Consider the following 23,603-nt stretch of genomic DNA (forward strand, 5'->3'; position numbering starts at 1 on the left):
TACAAGCATGTGGCACTTTGTTGTGGTGGTCCTATCACACTAGTCCATTAGTCAAAGTGGGGACAGAAGAGAAAGGAGAGGAGAAAATAGCTCTCCTTGAGGAAAATAGGATAAACTACCTGACAGGGGTGAGTGGATACAAAAGGTCCATGTACTTTCTGTCAACAGCTGAGGAGCACATCCCACCACTTGCAGAGGACCAAGGTCGGGGCATGTATCCCTGATTCAGTGAGGAATAGTGTTAGAGAGGAGAGGTCCTAGGACCCTTACATCATACCTTCTACACACGACTCCCACCCCCAACAGCCCTGCCCTCTGTGATTATCCTTGTCCTTGGGCTACAACAGATCTAGCTGCATGACTGACAGCCCATACCCACCTCCAGTTTTTAGGAGAGGAACAATGGGAACTCAGGCAATTATATTCTAACTTCTAAGAAGAGCACTTGGCTTCAGCATGAGGGGTGCAAAAGAGACCCAGCTGTGATGTCCCTATCTGAATAATGAGCCTGGCTGCCACATGACCCATACTCAGGACTACAGCAGGACAGTCCTGGCATCTGAACTAAGCCCAGAGCAGGAATGGAACAGAAGGTCATCCTCATCTTTACAACTGAGTACACAGAGCCTCTGCAAGAGAAAGCCAGTCTTATTGTCAGGCCATTTCTGCCTCCATCCCTGTTGCTCCCGCCTATCCCTCCACAGTGCTTCTCTCAGGCTGATTTTCTTCCTTTGTCTTTCCTTATACTAAAGACCTGAGATGAAGCAAAAGGATGTGCAGAGCAGCTGCAGCTCAGGAAGAAATTGGGCAGAGTTCGGGGATTCATTGAAGATAAGATAAAAAAGTCCTACAGAAAAGGGCTCATTACCCTGGATGGGATCCTCCTAGGCCTGCCTGCTCAGACCTTCTGGGCCAGGTCTCTCATTTCTTCCAATAATAACAAATGAAACAAGAATGAAAGCCAAGGCTGACATGTTCAAGATGGTGCAGAAAAATGACAAAGGAGTGTGGTTTCTGGCTTCAGTAAACCTCTGGACCAACCTGCATTCTACTCAGTTTCTCCAGCTTTGGGTGACAGAGGGAGGAAATTCACCCAATACTCAGTGATCCAAAGACACACTGTAGGATGAAGGGTTTTCCACACAGTGGTGGGGGAGCTCTTCTCTAATTTGTATCTTTGGGGGACACTTTTTTGTAACTTATACAAATGTGCCATAGGTCCTAGCAGAGGCCCTGCCCTATGCCCAGATATTTTGTTCCATCAGACAAATGCCAATCACTTCAAGACAAAATAAACTATCAATATAAGCCAAGGCTTTGGGATTCACATTCCCAGGACTAAATAGAAGGAGCCAGCTAGTGGGAGGTGGCAGCATTTAATCTCTGGATAAATCTCTGTCTGCTGTCTTGATATGAAAAAAGAGGGCAAATCCATTAGGGGAGAAAGGAAGAGGGGCTTACAATACTGTGTCAACAGCATCAGGAGTTGGGCCAGAGGACCTATCCCTTCAATGCACAGGAACCTACTGATAGCTGCCTCAAGATCTAGCTGACCCTTTGGTTAGAATATCAGAGAGGTGCTCTTAGCAATAATGATGCAGGTTGCAATGCCCCAAGGGAAGGCATTTATGTACTTTGGACATCCTGAAACCACTGAAAACACCAAGGCATATGCTATGGATGCAAAATAACTATGTGTCTGCTGGGCCTTCCTCTCAAGTGTCCCTCTGAAGTTTCTATTGAAGTCAAAACCCTCGGCATGGAAATCCCTCCTGCTCTGTACACAAGGTGGATCTCTACTCCTTAAAAACCCAAGCAGGCCTTTGGGTGACTTCCCTGACACTGTCCTCCAAACACTAACCTGTGACATCCTCCTGTACTGCACTCAGAACTACTAGAATTCCCCCTCCCTCTTTCTAAACCACCCAGAGGGTAAAAAATGAAGGTATTTTATAATGTTATGTTATGAGTTAATTTATTTATAAGTAAAACCCAAGAATGTTGGGCTATGTTCTTATACCTGAGCTATGTTCTTAAAGGTGCACAATGCCTCCCACCCTGTAGGCATATTCACGTACCTGTGCCCACATGTGTGTACGCTCAGTCCAAAGAGTATGATTCTATTCGTACCTCCAACTATCTTCCAGTGGCATAAAGGAGTTTCTTTTTTAATGATGACATGGGGGAAAATTGACTTTTTACGTGCATAGTTCTATAAAGTGTAACATGTGTAGATTTCTGTAACCACTACCACCTTCAGAATACAGAATATTTCTGTGACCCTCACTCATGCTACCCCTCTGTAGTCATGCATCACCTCCAACCCTGACCTCTGGAAACCACAGATTTCTTTTCTGTCACCATGATTTTGTCTTTTAGTGTCACATAAAAGAAATCATGGAACACGTAGCTTTTTGAAATTGCCAGTATGTAATTTTTTGAATACCTCAAGATTCATCCAAGTTTTGTGTATAGTTTGTTCCTTTCATGGCTGAGAGGTGTTCTAGCGTGTTCTATGTACCACAGTTAGCATATCCATTCCCCTGCTGAAAGACAAGTGGGTTATTTTAAACTCGGAGTGGTTGCAAATAGAATGATCCTAAACATCCATGCATAAGTCTTTGGGGGATATTTTCATTTCTCTAGAATAAACACCCTGCAGTGGCATTGCTGGGTCACATGGCAAGTGACTGCTTAACTTTATAAGAAACATCCTTCCCCCTCACCAAGTATGAGAGCTTGATTCTTTCACATCCTTGACAGCACTTATTTTTTTCTTTTAGCCATTCTAGTAGGTGTCGGTGGCACTGTCATGACCCACCCTTGAGGAATCTACCCATCCTAGACTTCAACTCAAGTGCTCACTGGCAGCTGCTGAATCAAATTAAATTCTCATACCTCAGCTTCCCCTCAGAAGAATTAAGGAAGGATTATTGTGCAATACAGATCTTTAGTGCAGTGGTGAGGACTTCACTCCAGGGAAAGCAAGTGAGTGTGTAAGTGCTACAGCTCCAGATGGCCGTGGAGTAGCCCAATCTTCTGTTGCACCAGTGGGGGAGAGCCACACCTACAGAAGACAGCTCAGGCTGCAGGGCCCACCTCTAATTTAAGCCTTTCCTTCCCAGTTATAGGGTGATGATTATGGAAAGAACATCCACGGGAAAGAAATGACTTGATTTAGCTGACACTACAAAAACCAACTCCAAGGGATTCAAAAGTTACACATCTCTTTGGAACATACCACACTCCAAGCTCCTAATGGGCAGTTTCTGAGCATTTAATTTTGTGGGTGTGTTTCCATGATTCAAGCTAAAAAGTTGACATTTCTACTGGAGAAGAGAGAGAGAAAAAAAAAATTAGTGGTCTCTTATGCAGACTCTTGCAAAATAATACTTTTTCATAGAGATCACAGTTGGATGTGCAAGTTGAATTAAGTTTGCAGGAATAAAAGAAAAATGCAATTGCAACCACTTCAAGTTCCCTAATGTCAAAAGTTCAATTGGGTAATACCATTATCACAGCAACAGATCAATAACCAGGACACGGGATGTTTATGCTAACGTCACCTTCGAGCGAAAACACGGACCTGCAGTTCTACAGAGTTGCACTATCAGGAATCTATTTACCCAAGAGAGGATGAGAATTATTAGGGGCAGACTTCCTCTTCTCCCTTAAAGATAAGTGCTCATTTTTTATTCAATAGAGAAGTAACTGGTAAAACAAACTCTCCCTGAACACATACTAGGCCACCAAGGAGGTTGGGCTGTGAGTTCAGTAAGCTCTGTGGATAGAGGGGTCTTTGGGAGTCTCCATAAGTCAAACTTGGGAAAGAAAAAATAGGCCGTGGTTCCTATGTGTCCTACTGGAATCGACATGCCTTGGATGTAAACTTGACTTCATTTTGAGCTCTGTGGATCCACTGTTTTGCCCACCTATTTATATTTAACATGTTATGAAAAACAGAGGTAGAGTTCTCTGATATGCGTGGTAAGTAAAAATAAAGAATCAAAACCAACAAAAGAAAGACTCCCAGAAAGAAATATTACATGAAGGATCAAAGAACATGATTCAGAAGTGGCTTTGGAAGATGGTACAGTGTGGGGGCTGAGCATCAGTTCTTCTTAGAGCAGAACCCAGGAAATGTAGACCAACATCCTCCATCACATTCAATCCTCACCTTGGTCCTGTGAGGTGGGTCCAGTGATAACACTCACTTTGCATATGAGCAAACTGGTTCTAAAAGGCAGGAAACTTGCTCAAGGTTTCTGGGTGGCCAGGTGGAGTCTGGATTCAGAGTCCATGAGTCCTGTCCAGGATCCACGTTCACAACTATCATTAGCATTTACAAAAGCAGGGTCAAGGCTATGACTACATTCAGGTGTGAATACCACATATCCAAGTGAGCCAGACAGGTAGACAGCAGTCCCCCAAAATAGTGAAGGATCAGTGGTACAAATAACATGAGATTTGGGAATAGGCTTGCACCACTCAGTGGGCAGTGTGTGCTTCAGCTGAACAGCCAGAGAGAGAAGAGAACCAGCACCATCCTCATCAGAAGCCTGGCTTGTGTTTGGGAGAACAGAGGCCCTGAAGCCACAGAACCCAAGACTTTCCAAAGGAAGATACATGGAGCAGCCAATGACTGGAGAGGATGATGAAGAGAAGGAAAGACTTCCTTTGGAATGCCTTCAGGTGGCTCTGCACATGTCCCCACAGTCTCACCTCTCCACCCGACACATAGCCTCCAAGAGGGCGTGGAATGGAGGGGAAAGAATGCATCTGTGTGTGAGGTGGCAAGACACCCCTGGCTGGAGGTATCTGCTGGCTGGGTGGAAATATGGGGCTAAGTGTCAGATGGGGGCAGAACTAGAGAAGTTTTGGGGAATTTTTTGAGGTAACCGTCAAGAAAAGCCATTCACCAGTCTATTCTCATCGACTCCTTGGAGAAGAGGGCATTGGTCAACCTCTGGCTCTAGAGGCAGAAACTACTAGAATACTGAGGTCTGACTTATGCCAGTAGTAGAAGTCCCAGTGAAACTGAGGCCTCAGAGGTGGTCTCACAGGTAAGAGCTGAAATTCAGTTACACTCTCAAATTCAGCATGCAGGTGTGACTGTTGACTTTAGCACACCTTAACAATCTGAGCTAGACTCCAGAGATGTGTGAGACCTAGGCACACTCTGAGGCACAAAATGCCTCCCTTGCTTTGTTGTTTCAGTTGTTTATAAGCCTTGGTATTGTAATAGCCCAGATTCCCACCTCCACCCCTGGCCTCTGTGTGGTTAACCAGTGACTAATGGTTGATAATACAATGTGCTCTAGGACTACGTAGGACAGGAAAGATCTGGAACTCAGAAGAGAAGTCTTGGATGGAGGTGAAAAATTCAGAGTCCTATCCAGGTCTACTGGCACCCTGGGTTGCATGAACTCACCAGGATCCTGGGCAGGGTAAATTAACATCATGCACTTGAGTCCAGAGAGTTTCAAAAGATATTTAGCAAAGTACATGCTCAGAATGAATTCAATGTGCAGAAAGTTATATGCCATGGACCAACTGCTTTTGGGACAGACAGAGATGGTCATCTCTAGAACCTTCTGAAGACAAACACAGAAAGGCCTCAGGCTAAATCTCATTGGCTTCGGGTTTTACAAGTCATCAGACAGATGGATGCCTCTATATTTCACCAACGCATGTTTTGCAAGCAAAAATGTGATTACAGGTAATGGTCTTGGGAAGGGTCTTGATACATGAGACTACACAGATGCACAGTGACTGCTCCATGATCTAATATGGTCATTCATTTTCTCCTCCCCAAGGATCATGGATATGTGTATTCCCAGCTGCCTTCTGAAAGTACTTTTACTGGCAGCATCATTCAAGACCTTTTTTGCTTAGGAAAAAAGAGCATTTGAGGGCTGAGGTTGTGACTCAGTGGTAGAGCATTTGCCTCACATACATGGGGCACTGGGTTTGATCCTCAGAACTACATATATAAATAAAGTAAAGGTATTGTATCCATCTACAACTAAAAATAATATATAAAAAAAATAAAAGAGTTTTTTTTCTGCTTCAACAAAGGGGTATATTCTGAGAATCTGCAATCTTTAACATGCTCAATCTTCTAATCAACTGCCTTTAATACTCTTCTTAATTCATTGGATTATACAAGGGACTGTCCAATGGTACTTAAAAACATGTGCTCCTGGAGACAGAAAGACTGCCATTTACAAGCTGTGTGACCTTAGACAAGGTACATAACCTCTCTATGCCTGTGTTTCCTCATCTGCAATGTAGAATTCATAGTAGTAATATCTCTCCAACAACATCATTTTGAGGATTAAATGCATTAGTACATGCAGTAGATTTAGAGAAGTATATGATAGACATATAGAAATTGCTATTTGAGTTCAATTATTATTGTTGTTGCTATTATTTTCATTATAGATTATGCACAAATATTGCTTTACTGTTTGACTCCTTTAAAATAGTTAGATGCAGAGAAAGAAGACACTCAGACTCTTTGGGTATAACATGTACTAGGAGCTGATGGATATCCCTGGGCCTCAGGTCAGTAACAAGTAATCTTTCTTAATAGTAGGAAAGATAATATTTCTAGATTATAAGTCAAACAATGCCATTCACTGCCCCACCCAGTGGTTTTTCATCATATGTAGATAAAGATCCAGGGTCTTTATCAAGATCTGAGGACAAAGATTATAAGAACGTAAGTCCAACACTTGGTGGAGACCATGTCAGAAAATTAGAGCCTAAGGAATGAATTTCATTTTGTACGTTAACACTTGGAGATTCTTCCTTCACTCCATTTACAACTTTCATCATGATTCTACCTGTCCAGTGAGGACCTACATAATTTCTCCTGCCCTTTCTATGAAATGGAGGTGATTATGATTGTGTCAGAGTTAAATATGTGGATCTGCGGGAAAGCACTGGGACAGTGAGTAGACGTGGAAAGGGCCACCAAAGCATGTGCATTAGCATCATTATCACATCACCACCATCATCACCATCACCACCATTACCATCACCACCATCACATCTCTATCATCACCATCACCACCACCATCATCACCACCCTTATCACCATCACCACCATTATCACCATCACCATCATCACCATCACCACCGTCACCATCATCCCTCCATAACTATCATCATTATCATCATCATCATCATCATCACCATACCACCACCATCATCATCATCAACATCACAGTAGTGTCAGGTCATAACCACGCTATATAGAGCACAAAACAAGTATTAAGACCAAATCTAAAACAGCAATAAGCATGCCTGTTTTAGGCTGACATTGTATATGATGTGGGCAATGGGTACATATAGGCTGAATTTAATTTGTATTCTTTATCTCTCTATGCACACCCTCACCATAAATGTAATAGGTTGTTCCTTACTGCTTTGGGATCCTGGTATATGCTTATTGACAATTTATAAATTTGGCCTCAGAAAGTTCAAATAATAAATTATAATTAAGACTGGTTAGGGGGAAAATTCCTCTCAAATGCACCATAATTTTGTTGTGAACTCTGAATTTCATGTAGAGATTTTCTTCCTGATACTTTGGATGCTGAGCTTGATGTTACAGACATGCTGGTAATTTTTCTTTCTTTCCAAAAATGGCACTTTATTTCTAGTATTCTCCATTCAAAATTGAAAAAGTCTTTTAATAACAACTCTGAAGTACTCTGTGTTCAAAACCAAGGTTTTAAATGAAATAGACTTAAAAAATCAAATGTGAGCAGAAATGATATTGTTTCATGAGATTACAAAAATAAAACAGAGTGAAAAAGTTTTTAAAAAATTTCCCAGCAGTGCAATGATCCCAGAAATGAAGTGCCCAATAAAGGCAGCAAATCAGCCAAGCTGAGATGGAAAACAAGCTACTGTTCCACAGGGAGGGACAGTCCCTGCAGACATGCAGGAACAGGCCTGTCCTACAGTGGGACCCACCAGGACCCCTGGGAGCAGGGTAGGCTGTACAACTAGAGCAGCTCACCATGGAGTAGGGCTTTCCAGCAATCCATGCCTCTCTCTTGTCTGGGCCATCTTGTGGCCCATCTTGTGTCTCTCACCTGTTCACCTTTGTCCTATGAACAGGTTCATGCCCCTGCCCCCATAGCACCTTGGAAACTGACAGTTGGTGCTCAGTGAGGGTTGGGGAATGAATAGGTAGAAGACAGAGAAGTAACTGAAATGGATCAATACTGCAGTACACAGGAGTAGCAGAGTCCTGAGGTGGTCACCTTGCCTCTCAAACTACTGTCACAATACCCTTACAGAACAGAATGACGCAACCTCTCTCTGTGGCACTTCTGTAGTAGAATTCTCACTTTTTCCAAGAAAAGGGTTATTAATGGGTGCTTAATGTGTTCCCCAGTCTTAAAAGACATCACTTAGCCATATTCAACAAAAGCATTTGCAACCAATATTTCTTGGCCTCTGACACAGCCAAAAAGCATCTGCCCTAGTCAGTGTTTACGGATACGTCAGGTAGCATGGAGCCCTCTGCATGAACTGTATGGCCCGCGTGGAAATGACGGCTCTGTGTCAGGGTGACCAGGCCCCCTAGTACTTCACTTGATCTTGATCACTTCCATTTTACAAAAGTCCCAGCGCCTGTTCTCTCTGAACCGGAGGAAACCCATGAAACCAAATGACTTCTGTTTTCCCCACTCTCATCCCTTGCAAAGCCTCGGCATTGATTCCCCCTCCAGTCGACATACATAACTCCCCGTGACAATAATGGGATGTGCATGTGCACCAAGGGGGGCATAGAATTTTTATCTCTGTAAAAATGGTACTAGCATGGTACAAGCAAAGTTTTTGTTTTTTTCCCAAGGCTTTTACTTGGGGCAATATATTGTACATGTGGTTGTGGATTTTTTTGCTTCTTTTTAATTTTAAATCGAGATTAGGCACATATTTTATGCAGGTTAATATATCCTTTTCATGTAAAATTTAACTGAAACCAGTTCTAGCACATTAACGACAACAAGAGAAATTCTCTGGCTTATTATAAACATTCTTCAAGAAACCTGAAATGCGTGTCCTCTGGAAATAATTTTGCTGGGATTTGGATTATTATTAAAATCTTCTCAGAATTCTATTGCTGGTGTCTAATGTCCCTCAAAGCCCTTTTTTGCTACTAATCAGAGGAAAACTCTTCAGCGCTCTAGCGATACATTCTTGATGGTAGAAACAGGGCTGGGGGAAGGGGCTTCTTTTCCAACACCAGGAGACACAGAACAGGGCATGGTACCTCAGTGCTGGCTAACCACTTCATGGTTTCCAACCAAGCAGGGAGAATCTGGTTCCTTTGAACTGTGATAGAATTAACTTCTTCCTCTCTGTTCTTTTTGAGTGCTCTGATCTGGGGTTTCCATGAGAGGAAGGTGGTTTTCTGAAGATTTTAAACTTGAGGGAATCCCAGGCAAGCACGTCTCAGTCACCTGTCAGAATTCTCTACCTGTGAAGGACCCTAGGAAATCACAGGGCTAAGGCTATATCTGAGGGATGAGCCATAAGAGGTTTGCAGAAATGATGGGGAGTTACAATATCATTTCAAATCCTCATGTTTAATTTTCTCTTTGTTGATAACATTACCCAACATTCTCCCAGGTGGGTTAAACTCTCTTACTAAAATGGAAAGTAGAATTCTCTCCGGAGGTGTAGGGCAGTGACTCTGGGTCCTGACCATCTTGACCCAACTGGAGATAGTTGTTTAATTTGGTAAATTACTCAGAGGCATGCTTGTCAAACTTTAATGTCCACCAGATTCCTCTGGGATTTTGTTAAATTACAAATCTGCTTCCATAGGTCTGGGATGGGGCCTGATGTTCTACTTTTCCAACTTTCTTCAAGGCAGTGCCCCAGCCTCTGGACAACACTGAGGGCAGAGAAGACAGGGAGATCCAACCACAGATCTTTGCACTCAATCATTTATTCACTCCATATGCATCGGCCGAGGTGACATCTGCAGAGCCCAGGTTCCCTGCTGGGGATGCTGTGGTGAGTAAGGTAGGTCTTCCCTGATCTTAACTAGGTCCCACGAAAATGTATGACTTCTGAACATCAAGGGACCTGAAATATAGACTAAAAAGGTAACCTACAGACTGGGTGAAAAATATTACCAAATTATATACCATATTTTACCACATAGTCATCACAGATTTTTTCTTTGTGCAAAAAAGTGGAATGTGACCACTATGTGAAGTTTTTTTAAGTGCCACTGCCACTATTACTTAAAATTCATTTATTACTAAACTCTCTTTGAGGCAAGGTTGGAATATAGGAAACACTCATTAATATACATCACTTTTGTGACAACAATTATGCAGTTAAATAAATGTATGCTGAAGACAATGTTCAGAATATATAAAGAACTCCAACAAGTCAACAGCAACAAGAACAAAATGAACAACCTGATTAAGAAATAGGCAAAGAATTTAAGTAGACATTTCTCCAGAGAAGGTATATAAATGGCCAACAATAACATGAAAAGATATTCAGTATCACTAATCATTAGGGAAATGCAAATTAAAACCTAAATATCATTTCACCCATTAGGACATCTGAAAGGCAGGAAGACAGGAAAGGCAGAAAGGAAGACAGGCACAGGAAGGAAGGCAGGAAGGCAGGCAGAGAAAGAAAAAAAGATAAGTGTTGACAAGGACATAAAGGAATTAGAATCCTTTTGCATTATTGGTGAAAATAATGCTACTTTGGAAAACATTATGATGGATTCTCAAAAATTAAAAGTAAATTTGTCATATGATTCAGCAAACCCACTCTGGGTATGTACCCAAAAGAATTAAAAATGGTGACTGAAAGGTATATTTTTATATCCATGTTCATAGTATTCACAGTAGCTCAATGGCATTAGAGACATAGTGTTCCTTGATGGAATAATGGATACATAAAATGTTGTACCTCCATACAATGGACTATCAAGAGCAAAGAAAATTTATTGCAACATGAATAAATCTTGAGGATGTTAAGCTAAAAAAGAAGCCAGTCCAAAAAAAAAAAAAATCACTGAAATAAGGCATTAAAATAGTCCAAAAATAAATCCTGCGTGATTTCATTTCTGTGAAGCCCTTAAGTAGTCAAATTCATAGAGACAGAAAAGTGGAATGACAGTTTTCAAAGGCCAGGCATGTTGGGGTTATCATTTAATGGGTACAGAATTTCAGTTTTGTGAGATGAAAAGAATTCCGGAGATTGTGCAACAATGTGGACATACTTAATGCTACTGAATGATTAAGTTAATAAATTTCATGTGTACTGTTCCATAATTAAAAAGAAAAACAATTCCCGCTTTCTGCAACTATCTAAAGTGTCTGTGATGTATGACTTTTTAAGTGTAAGAAATGTAGAGGTCACATGGTGAAAAGGAACCACCTGGTTCTAGTGAGGGAGAAGGACAAACCAGGCAGGTGAACATGACTTCAGTCAGAGTAGGAGGGGCTAAAACACAGGTGAAGCTGGTGCTGTGGGAGTGGGGAGGAGAGGACTGAGGCTTGAGGGACAGGAAGGTGATGGTCACCGAGGCAGCATGGCAGTGAGGATGGGAGGAAAGGGGTACTCCTGGCTATCCTGAGACCTTATGGAAAGGCTCAGGTCACCCATGGGCACAGGCATGAGGAGGGAAGAACACGCCTGGATTCTGGATGGAACTTCTATCCATGAGGCAGGGATGTCCGAGGGGAGCATGTGGGAGGATGGCCATGAGCTCAGCATGCCGGGTAGATTTGAGGGTCCCCATAAGCCTCAGGGCAGTGTCAGGAAAACAGTAACAAGAGCTGGTGTGGGATTATCTTGTAGATGCCCATTAGGGAACCAATGGGCTGTACAGGCAGGGTGGCACCTGTGAGAGTGTTGACTCTCCCAGGGAATGTGCTCAAGGAGAGAACCCCAAAGACCATGGACACTCTGGGGAGGTGGGCACAGAGCACAGTCTGACTGTGGGAAAAGGAACGCAGCCAGGAGGAAAAGCCAGCAATAGGGTGCCAGGGGAAGACCCATCCTGATCAGCTCCAAGAACGAGGGCATGTTTGGAAACATCAACGCCACAAGGGGTCTGACATAACAGATGGACCGTGTGTGCCTCAAGAGTGGTAAATGGGCAAGTTGCTCACGTGAAGAGCCAGAACTTTGATGCATGGGTGAACTTAGATTTATAGAGCTCAAAAAGAAGGTGGTGAGTGAGCCACATCTTGGTGCTGAGCAGCAGCTCTGTAGGAGGATGAGGAGGGTGACAAGTGCAAGGCAGAGTGCTCAAGAAAGGCCTGGACCACGTAGGGTCTTGGTGGGACCAAGGGAGCAGAGACAGATGATGACACCGCCTGCCACTCACAGGAAGCGGTGCTTCATCCTGGAGGCAAGAGGGAGCCGTTTGAATATTTTAAGCAGGGAAATGACACGGTTGGAGTTGTGTTTTAGGAAAATCCCTAGGCAGCAATGCAGAGGATGGATCAGAGGGACTGAGACAGGCTGCAAGACACCCACTGGGAGACTTGTGGTAATTAAGTCCCCAATGTTCTGATTTTCCTGTCTTCAGTCTCTTACTCTCAAGAAATCATTTTCTCCTCAGAGGACAGGGGTGGCCAGACCCTTCCAGCTCTCCTTGTGCTATATACAAGTGACTTAATCACAGAGAGGGAGGACTCAGGGGTGCTTTGTTGAGGAGGGTGCTGAGACTGACAGGTCAGGAGGAGTGTGTCTTAAAGTTCATTTAACTTCAAGGATGGCGCTTGCTTCTTCTTTAGTTAATTTTGAGATGTTGCTAACTATCAGCACGCCTCTCCAATTCTGGTAATAATAGAGTTTCCTCTTTTTCTTTTAAACACTGAGGTTTTGCTTTCATATTGCACACAGTCACTGTGTTTATTTTTTACCTCCACTCGGCCTCTAAATCAATAACTGGCCTAATGCAATAAAAATAAATCAGAAGCGCTTCTGGCTCTCTCTGTTTCTTCTGAGACAAGGAAGCAATGACAGTTTTTCCTGGAAATGTATAAATTAGTTACATGGGTTCCCAGGGCAATGCTACGGGGTGCTTACCTAACATGAGGATACTAGAGAGCCCAAGAGGTCTTCAGGGGGCCTTTGAGTCAGTGACTAAATTTAAAAGAAAATCACAGGTTCATCTGTCTCCAGGCTAGTTTGAAGGGTTTTGTTTTGTTTTGTAGTGCTGGGGATTGAACTCTGGGCCTTGCACATGCTAGGCAAGTGCTCTACATCTCCAGAGCACGATTTTAATTTTGTGAAAGTTATCCCTCACTCCCAAAAGGAAGAAGGCCCACTGGTATATCAGAATAAAGACACATTGCAAGCATGTTAACTAATTAGACAAACTGACTGCATTGCCAGACATTCAAAATAACCTGTGTGATTCTGGGGGCCTCATTACCTGATTAAGAGAATTTGGAAAGTAGATTGTTGCATTTGATTGCTCTGTTAAAATAAGGGGGGCAGTTTTGATACCTTGATTAGAAAATTTCTAAAATGCCTTTCTCTACCTTTTTTTCCTTATGTTCTATCATTTTAAAAAATCTTTCTGACTTTTGCTAATTTCTAATATATCTACTTCTTGCAAACTGCCATATTGTATCAGAAACATCAGAAAAAAATCCTGCTTGTTCATGAACTGGGTGTTGCAAACACAAAGATGTTGTCATATTGTTGGCACTGCGGTTGAGATGAGTGAGATGGAGTCATAAAGCACCTAGTAGAGGAGCTGGTATTCAGTAGGGCTGAATAAATAGAAGTTCTCTACAACAGCTTTTACCCTTGTCACTTAGGAGGGCAGGTTGGCTTCTAGTAAGAAGGACTGGAAAACTGTGGCCTAAGACCAACCAGGAAGCACTGTTTTACAGAGATTGTAGCAAAATGGAGCAATAGTGAAATTACACATCTAAACTAGTACTAGCCACCCTCTCTTCACCCCCACCTGCCCCAGCCCCCGCCAAAAATAATGTCTTCAAGTTATTTTCTAAATAACACACTAAGGCCTGCGTGAGTCAACAAGTAGCTATTGACTTTAATTTCAGCTACCATCAAGACTTATTGATCTGAGAGATAAATATCGACCAAATTGAGACTGAGGTTAATGCTGGTCTCTTGGGAAAATAAATCTTAATATTCACCAAAACCTGCAGATGCTAGACCTGGCATTTTTGACCCTAAACTACTGGTCAGACAGAGGTCCAGTTGAGGTCTGCTCTTTTCTTATTATGAGTTGTTATCAGTACAAATTGGTATCTAGATTGACTTGTTTCTGGAAGAATTGATATTAAAATTTTAGAACTTTTTGCATCTTCAATGAACAAAGGATAATTTAGTATTTAAAAATTGTTATTGGGAATACTACCATAAAACAAACAGCCCTTTTGAAATGCATAAAACTGCCCTAATTTACTTTCTGTGAAAATTAAGAATTTCCTATGCTGTGTCCCCATCCAGACAAGCACATCAGCTCAAACAAACACACAGACGAAAAGTCAACAATGAAAACTTGCAATCAGGACCACAGCCATTTTTGCCAATGCTGTTGAAGGCAATCTTTTGATAAGTGGCAAAAAAAAAAAAAAAAAAAGAATGAAAGAAAAGAGCTTATGACAGCATTTTGTACTCAAGAATTGAACTACTTATTTTTGTTTATGTGTAATGGTTAAAGCAGAGATGGAACCCAGAAGGTGGTATACCTAGAGAAAGTTGTTTAATTCAAGATCCATGATACTATCTCCTATGGGTTGACTATAGGAACTCCATCACGGTTTTTAAACCGAGTACTTATGTGTCCCCATATGCAAAACTGGAGGGCCAGAGAGGAATCTTATTGTGAGAATTAAATGTTAGCACATGCAAAAAGCACTTTACATATAAACACACGTCTGTATCTCATTAGGTTATTTATCAACAGAACTTCAATGCACTTGTATTTTGCAATATATGCACATTGTAACAGTTCGACAGTCTGACTTTCTCATACATACACGTAACTGCTAAACAATGTTAGCACCAAAACAAATAATAATATGATTAAAAACTAAAAAATATTAAATAATATGCATCCATATTGTTATTAAGGAATTAGTGAATAAAAATGTGAGAGGCAGCTCTTCCTTATCAAAGAATTCGAAATAATAAAGATGGAAGAACTGAGGGAAATAGAAAGTCACCATCAGTATGCCTTAGTGAAAACTGCTTCAGGCAAAAAGCACTGATGAATGCAAAATTAGTGGGAAAAGTTTAAGGAAAAATAGAATATTTGCACAACCTTAACATATCTCCCCTAAAATAATCAATTGTTGTGGCATTTTTATCGTGTGCACCAATTCATGATACTCTTCCCTTGGAAAGTAGAATTCAACTCTCCTGGTCCATCTTGCATGTGAACTTGACTTCTGCACTAACTTCCAACATACAAACCATAGGAAGGGAAAAACAGAAATTTTGCAGTGATGAAACCTGACAGACATGACCTGAACCATTGACTGAGAGAGGCATCATCAGTAATAAGACATACAGCAGTTCCCCTGCTCATCTTCAGTTTTGTTTTTCACCACTGCAGTTACCCATAGTCAAATTCAGTCTGAAAATATTAAAAGGAAAACTCCAGAAATCAACAATTCATAAGGTTCGAATAACTAAGCTTTAAACAACTCTCATTACAGTATATTATTATCATTCTATTTTATTATCTGTTATTGTTGTTAATATCTTGCTGTACCTCATTTATAAATTAAACTTTATTGTGATTCTGTGTGCATGAAGGAGAAAACAGAGCATATGTAGGTTTCAGTACTAGCTGTAGTTTTGAAGCATTCATTGGGCGGCTTGAAATGTATCCTTCTGTGGACAAGGAGGTTTGCTACTGTATGGACACCATGTGCCCCAATATGATTCAATGAGAAGGGAAATTCTCTGTGTTCTTCTCCCAAATCTGTAACCTCAGATCTTATCATCAGAAAACCTCAAAAGAAATACAAATTAAAGGATATTCTGGATAAAAAAAAAAAAAAAAAAAAAAAAAAAACTTGCTACTACACTACAAATGTGTCAATGCCATGAAGAAAAAGACAGGAGTTGCCACAGATCAAAGGAAAGTAAGGAGTGTGACAACTGAATGGAATAGATTATCCTGGATTAGATGTGGAACAGAAAAAGAACATCCATAGAAAAACAGCTGAAATCTGGTAACACTGATGCACTGATGTTAATGTCTTGGTTTGGATAAATACACCATGGCTACATAAGATGGTAGCTTTAAGAGAAGGTGGATGAAGGGTATATGAGAACTCTCTGTACTATCTTTATAATTCTTCTGCAAATTTAAAGTTATTTCAAAATAGAAAGATTTGACATATTTTTTGGAAGATTCTTTAACAGTTTCCTCAGGATGCATTATCAAGAAAATTAATGCAAGCAGGTCCACTTTCTATGTTATACATTTCTAAGGACAGCCTTTTCTCTTGTTTTTAAAAGCAGCATTGATAATGAAAGATAATTCCATTTGGGTTTTTAAAAACTAAACTCCAGGAACTGAGCATGAAGAAAAGCTGACTCAAAATTTGACCTCAGAAAAGAGAATGCATTTGTTTGGAGACCAAATTACCAAGAATTTGCAGCACATTTGGAGTCAATAAAGGTAGTGTTAGGTCTCTGAACTGTGTTTAATACTTGAGACAATGACAACAAAAAATACAGTTACTCACCAGGGTGACTTTCCTCTGTGGTTTCAGCAGCTTTGGTTTGTGGAAGGTGGCAGCTATTGGAGCTGTGGGAGGTCAAAGATTTTTAGCTTGAAATTCCCCCAGAACTCTTAATGCCCACCCATGAGCATCACAGACACACTCAGTGCAGACTTTCAGACCCCTTCCTGGCCTGATAGGAGAGTTCCAATTGGGGAGCCATCTCCCCCATCTTTGGACATGTCATTGCCCCTCCTTGGCCAGGTCAATAGAACAGCTCTGAATAAATCACTACCTCTCGTAGAGGTCAGATGTGCAAGTGAGAACTAGTTGCATTTGGTAAAGGCTGAGGCTGGGACCTTCACCAGGAGACTCTGTCCTACTGGTCACTGACCCTGGTAGCAATGACTGATTCTCATACAGCTCTATATGGTAAGGGTCTTACTGTCCCAGTTTAACAGAGGGGGAAAACAAGGATTGTCTTCCAATATCATGTAACTAGATTTGGGACTTGATATTGGTATTGAAAGCCCAGGTCTACTTAGCTAAGTTTCATTTTTATCTTTCTTAAGGTAGAGTAATATCTATCCTGGAATAAATGAGACAATATAGAAGAGTGACCCCCTGGCCCAGAGCAGGTGTTCTCTGCTCCCTTCCTTCCCCAGATGTGTACTTCTCATGCCTGCCTAACACAAACTTCCTTCCAGTCCTTCCATCTTTACCCCCACTACTGTTCACCTCAGGCTGAGATGCCCCAGGAGACATCCTGAGAAGTACCAAGGGAAGAATAAAATATATCTGGTCTTGTTATTAAATTGTTTACCTGGGAAATTCTGGTATTCCCAACTACATTTCCAATGTGTTGAGCTATGAACATCTAAATCAAACAGTTATTTTAGGAACTATTTATGACAGTCTTGATTCTCCTAAGACTTATGCAGTTTTTTCTTCAAGAAATACCACCGTCCTTACTCAGGTTACTGTAAATCAGAACTTATATCACAGGATAACCATAATTTTATACCCAGAACAAATTTGAAATACACTGCATACTGGATGACATCTTTAAAAAGTCAGAGCACCTTCTTACCTTTGAATGAACCAAGGAAATGCTGACACACCTTACCCTACCCCACCATGTTGCAGAGCATTTTAAAGCTTCAAAGTGAAATACGATGTGGATTTCTCTGTGGATGTTGACCTTCCCCACTGCTGAAACCATGCTGACCCACTCTAGAGGATAGGCTGAGGGCAGAGATGGCCAAGGACCAGTTATGATCAGCCCCTAGCTGAGGATGTCCAGACCATAATACCAGTGACTCTCATGTCCTCCATCAGTCTACTTCCCCTGTCCTGATCCCACATTGAATCCCAGGCCCATCCCTGAATCAGGCATGGTGGTTTCCAATAGGGAATTGCCCACCAGCTGCCTACCTTTGGCAGGAACTGCAGGAGGAATATCTGCCTTCTCCTTCCTCCTCTTGCCCTTCTTGGGCTGCAGCGGGGCCAAGCTGGTAACGCTGGTGACAGTCTCCCCTGAACTGTAGAAAGAAAAAGCCCCAGTGAAACCAAAGTTTGATTTGTTGTTGCAAAGCAGAAAGGAGAAAGAACTGCTAGTTTCCAGTAGTTTCTGAAGGCTCCCTTTTGTAGCTGTGTAAGGAAGAGTCAAGGACTAGACAAGGATTACTCTATACTTATCTCCAAGGATGTCTGGAAGTCTGGTACTGATCCTTGGATAAGATAAGGATGATGAGATAGAGCTAGTTTGTGATTAATGATGTGTTGTTTAAAGTTCAAAATTCCCTGGAGGATCCCAGGGCCAGCTTGTCTACATTATTTAAGGATATAGGAGCTGATGGTTTACACCTGGCTTAAATGATTACACAGACTGACTTGGCTCCATACCAGTAGGATATTAAAGAAGCCACCAAAAACTTTTTCTTGAGCTCTCCTAAAACCAAGACTCTTGGCCCATCCCATGTCTTTGTGGTTCTTAACTCAAAAACTAGGCATTGCCCAGGCAACTGAGGAAGTATCCTGGGAAACTGCACCCAGAAATCTCTAGGATTCCTCATGAATGCAGGGGATTTCTTCTGCTGGATTTTTATCTTCAGTACATGCTAAGTGAGTTCACCCTGAGAAGTGTGTTTCCAATTAACTGATCCTGTGCAATCACTACAGTATCAGTTTCTATGTGTTATCTATGATAACCCAAAGTGATAGGGATGATGAGACTTGTTACAGATAAGACAGCCAAGGCTTACAGATGATAACTCACTGCCCTGAGTGACACTGTTAGTAAGCAGCAAACCTATAAGTCAAACCTGCTCTTGGCCCTCTGGGTGGGATGGAGTCCACGAATTCCTTGAATGGCCATCAATCTTGTTTCAAAGTTTTCCATTGGCTCCAACAACTCAGAGCAAACCCCAGAGGGAAATGCTTTTTAGAATCTCCTGTCCTCAGGCACGTGTTCTGGCTAAATAGGTATGACTACCAAGACAGACTATCCTCCTAATCCATAAAAAATTTATAGAAGTCCACAAGAATATAACCAATTGCCCAATCATCAAAATGGAAAATGGTGGTAAACAGGAAATTTTCATCCAAAAGAAAAGGCTCACTTACATGTGAAAACATGCTAATGCTCTCTCCTGCAAGAGCAATCCAAGTTGAAATGTGCACTTCCTTTTTTTTTTTTTTTTCATAACAGAATGGCAACAATGGGGCATTTTGACAAGAGTTTAGGGCTGTTATGAGTGCAAACCTTTACCAATGAATGACTTGACACAAGCTATCAAAATCACTGGCTTAGATTCTTCAAACTGGCAATTCATTGTATGGATGTTCTTCACACAATGAAATTTTGCATGTGTAAGATAACACATTACACCACTGTTTGAATAGCAATAGATTAGAAACAACCCAACTGTTTATCAGCTGGGGACTGGATTGAATAGATAAATGGCAAATCCACACATGGAGTTTCCTGTGACTAGAAGAGGAATGAAGAAGTAATTTTATGTCCAGATGAGAAAAGAGACATTGTAAAGTGAAAGTTAGGTGTTGGACAGTTATTCTACTTTTTATATAAAAATAAGGGAAAATAATATATGTTAGTATTTTCATGTATAAAAACTCTAGAAATAGGAATTTCCCACAAGAAAGGAGATACTGAGCAACTAAACAGATGGGAGACAGGACACTGAGGGCTATTACTGGATATGTTTATGATTAAATGCAAATAAATACATACATATACTTCATAAGAGATATGTTATTCTAATAATAGTCCTAGATATTTGAAAATAAACAAAGATTGAACCACACACTGTGGGAAAAAATCCAAGAATATGGTTCCCACTGAGATTCCCTAAGGACAGCTTATTTTCATTGGGAACAGAAACTGGTCACAGCTTTAGTGTACAGGGCCAGTCGTGTAAATTCACAAATAGCCAAAAGGAATGTGAGTTTACAAAACTCTAACCACTAAGAGCAAACAAGGGATTAGAAACTCTCAGAACTGCTTAAATATACAAACACATGTACAGTTCAGTTCTGTAGCTAAGTTTTTAAACTCTTGAAATGTTTGTTTGTTTCTTTCCAAAATAAAGTAATGCAGGTTTACAATTTAAAATGGTAATTACAGGCATGGAGATGAAAGAAAATTAAGTTCATCGTGACCAAAACACAATCTTTGTAAATATTTCCATAACTTTTAATTTTTTTTTTAAATAGACTTCAGTTTTTAGAGAAAAACTGAGCAGAGGGCATAGAGATTTCCTGAACACTCTCTCCCCAATCAGGGCTACACACGTTACAGTTGGGAAGCCTGCACAGACACACCATCATCACCCCAACTCTGTAGTTGACATTGGGATTCCTCCTGATGTCTAGTCTATGGTTTGGACAAATGCATAATGGCATGAATTCACCATTTGTGGCATCATGCAGTGTGCTTTCACTGCCCTAAAAATTCTGTGATCTGCTATTCATCCCTTCCTCCTCTTGAGCCCCTAGCAACTACCGATCCTTTTCACCTTTATCGTCCCCAGAATTTGACCTTTTCCAGAATACCATATAGTTGTAATCACACAGTGTATAATCTTTTCAGATAGGCTTTCTTTTTTCCCCACTTAGTAGTGCACTTTTAAGGTTCCTCTATGTCTTTTCAGGGCTTGTTATTTCATTTCTTTTTTAGTGATGAATAATATTTCACTGACTGGATGTAGCACATTTTTATCTATCCACCTGCTAAAGATATCTTGGTTGCTTCCTCATTTTGGTAATTATGAAAAAAGTTGCTATAAACATTCATGTGCAAGTTTTGTGTAGACAGAAGTTTTCAATCCTTTCTTGTTTTTTAAACATTTTTTAAAAAATCATATCTTATTACAATTCATACCCTTATTTTCACTTAATCTACACATTTCATATTGTTCAATTCTCAGAGTATTTCAGTGAGAAGATAAGCCATAGTTAATTTAGCCTTTCTCTAACATCTAAACAACTAGTTTGTTTTCAAATTTTTATATATATATTTTATATATATATATATACATATACTTTATATATATATACATACATATACACACAGATATCACTGCTAAACATTTTCGTACATAATGGTTTTCCATTCTTTTTCTTTTGGGGTGGGTATGGAGGGCATAGAGGATTGAACTCAGAGGTACTCAATCATTGAGCCACATCCCCAGCCCTATTTCAGAGAGTCAGGGTCTCACTGAGTTGCTTAACACCTTACTTTTGCTGAGGCTGGCTTTCAACTCATGATCCTCCTGCCTCAGCCTCCTGAGCCGCTGGGATTGCAGGCATGCACCATCACACCTAGCTGGTTTTCCATTCTTGTGTTTTCATTTTTAAGATGAATTCTTAGAGCTGGAATTACCATGTCGCAGAGGAGGACCATTTTAAAGTATATTTAACACCCACCTTCAAAATGATTTCTGACAAGTTAGACCTCCTTCATAGCTATTCAATGAATGAGAGTACCCATGATGTTACTCTCTTTGTTGCCAATTTTATCAATTTAAAAAATGACTCATTTAATGAAGAAAGTATGATCCCTTTTTACTTGGATTTCTCTGATTATTGTGAGGGTGAGCATTTCTCAAGTTTGTCTGGCATGCTTCTTCATTTTTGATATCATTTGCTTAGGATCTTGATTTTTACGTTTGTGATGAATTTACTTAGGATCTTGGGTTTTTCTCAGAGATTTGCATGAACTTTTTGCATCATCCTGACATATTCATTGCAAATATTTCTTCCAATTCCATTTGAATTCTGGTTTGTTAAATGAACAATTTTTCTTTGTTTTTGCTGAAATCTTTTGATAGTTTCATTTGTTGCCTCTGAACTTAGATAGTCTCTCCAACTGCATTTCACACACTGCAAATTCAAATACTATTTCCATTTACTCTTCTTTTTTTCTTGGGTTTAATTCTTTAGCGCTTTCATGTAAAATGGAAGTTTCTCGAACACCATTTATATATGAACTTACATCACTATTCTCAGGGCTTTCAGTAAACTAAAAAGGACTTGCTTTGTCATTACCATTTTCTTTCAAAACAGTAAGACTGTACCAAACTAAATTTAGTTCTAATTCATAGTTCAACAATGAGACCTCGTACAGACAATGAGTCATTACAATGACATATAAGAGATAATTTTTCCATCAGAATTTCTCCCATTGAGCCAGCAGGGCTAGTAGGACTTTAAGACTAAGAAAGTCCATCTCATGATTAACTCACAAGAAAAGTTATCCCATATCTTGGGTTGGAATAGGTCTATATTTTGTCTCTGACACAACAAAGTTGGTGCCAGTCAAACCAAAAAGGATGGAAAACAGCCTGGGGAACTCCCTCTAAATTAGAGGGCTCTGCCATTAGAGAGGATTGCTATTTGCCAGAACTCGTTGTTGAGCAGGGCTGTTTCTCTGGCTCCAACTAGGGCAAGGCAGGAGGCGGCATGTGCAGGGCTCTTGTTGTAAGAAATACAGTTCCTGCCTGGTCACCTCCCAAGGGTCTCCAGCCCATAAAGGCTCAGCACTTTTGCTCAGTGACTTGTGGAGGCTGGATCTAGTGAACAGACCCTGGACAAGGGTCAGAGGGGCTATACTGGAGCCATTTCCACTCCAACTAGAGAGATGACTCTGAGCAATTCACTTATTTTCTTGGAGTTCCAAAAATACCCCAATCTATAAAATGGGTGACCAACCCCTGCTAATGATCCATAGGGTTAATATGAGAATCAGATGAGATTGTGTGGTCTAAATAAGATTGGGCATGAAATGGCTAAATATCAGTTAACTCAGTATGCAGCATGAGGGTACATGTGGGAGCACAATTTTGCAACTTGGGTATTTCATAGGGACCATGTTTCAGCCCTGAGGGAACTTTCAACTTGAACCTTGATCAGAAAACTCTCTGTCAAGTACAGCTTACCCTCCCCCTGACAAATACCCTTCACAGATACAGCAGTTTTGAACAAGTAGCAATGTGGGACACACCTGTCAGGCAATAAGGGGAGAGAGGCTGCACTCCTGAACCACAGACTGCTAACCCAGGACACCAGGCAGAGCAGGTGTTATAGTTTGGACCTGGAACGTCCCTCAAAAGCTCCTGTGTTGAAGGCTTAGTTGCTAAGGCAGAGGTGGGGTATTCAGATTTGGGACTTTTGGGAAGTGATTGAATCATGAGGGCTCTGACCTAATCATAGGATTAGTCCATTGGTGGATTCATAATTTGATGGCATTATTGAGAGGGGGTGGAAACTGTAGGAGGTGGGGCTTAGTTGAAGGAAGTGGGTCATTCAGGCATGCCTTGGAAAGGTATCTCCGGTGCCCAGGTCCTTCCTAGT

General features: G+C 40.9%; 1 protein-coding gene across 1 annotated transcript in view; it reads right to left on the reverse strand.

Moving 5' to 3' along the window:
* Vstm4 (V-set and transmembrane domain containing 4) overlaps positions 1 to 23,603 on the reverse strand; it is a 94,662-nt gene that overhangs the window by 9,105 nt on the left and 61,954 nt on the right. Inside the window, exons 6-7 of the mRNA XM_047554632.1 lie at positions 18,165 to 18,271; positions 16,755 to 16,816 (exon numbers count right to left, since the gene is read on the reverse strand). Of these exons, the coding sequence (XP_047410588.1) occupies positions 16,755 to 16,816; positions 18,165 to 18,271 (169 nt within the window). The remainder of the gene's footprint in view (positions 1 to 16,754; positions 16,817 to 18,164; positions 18,272 to 23,603) is intronic.

The sequence above is a fragment of the Sciurus carolinensis genome, chromosome 5, assembly GCF_902686445.1.
Source record: "Sciurus carolinensis chromosome 5, mSciCar1.2, whole genome shotgun sequence".
NCBI lineage: Eukaryota > Metazoa > Chordata > Mammalia > Rodentia > Sciuridae > Sciurus > Sciurus carolinensis.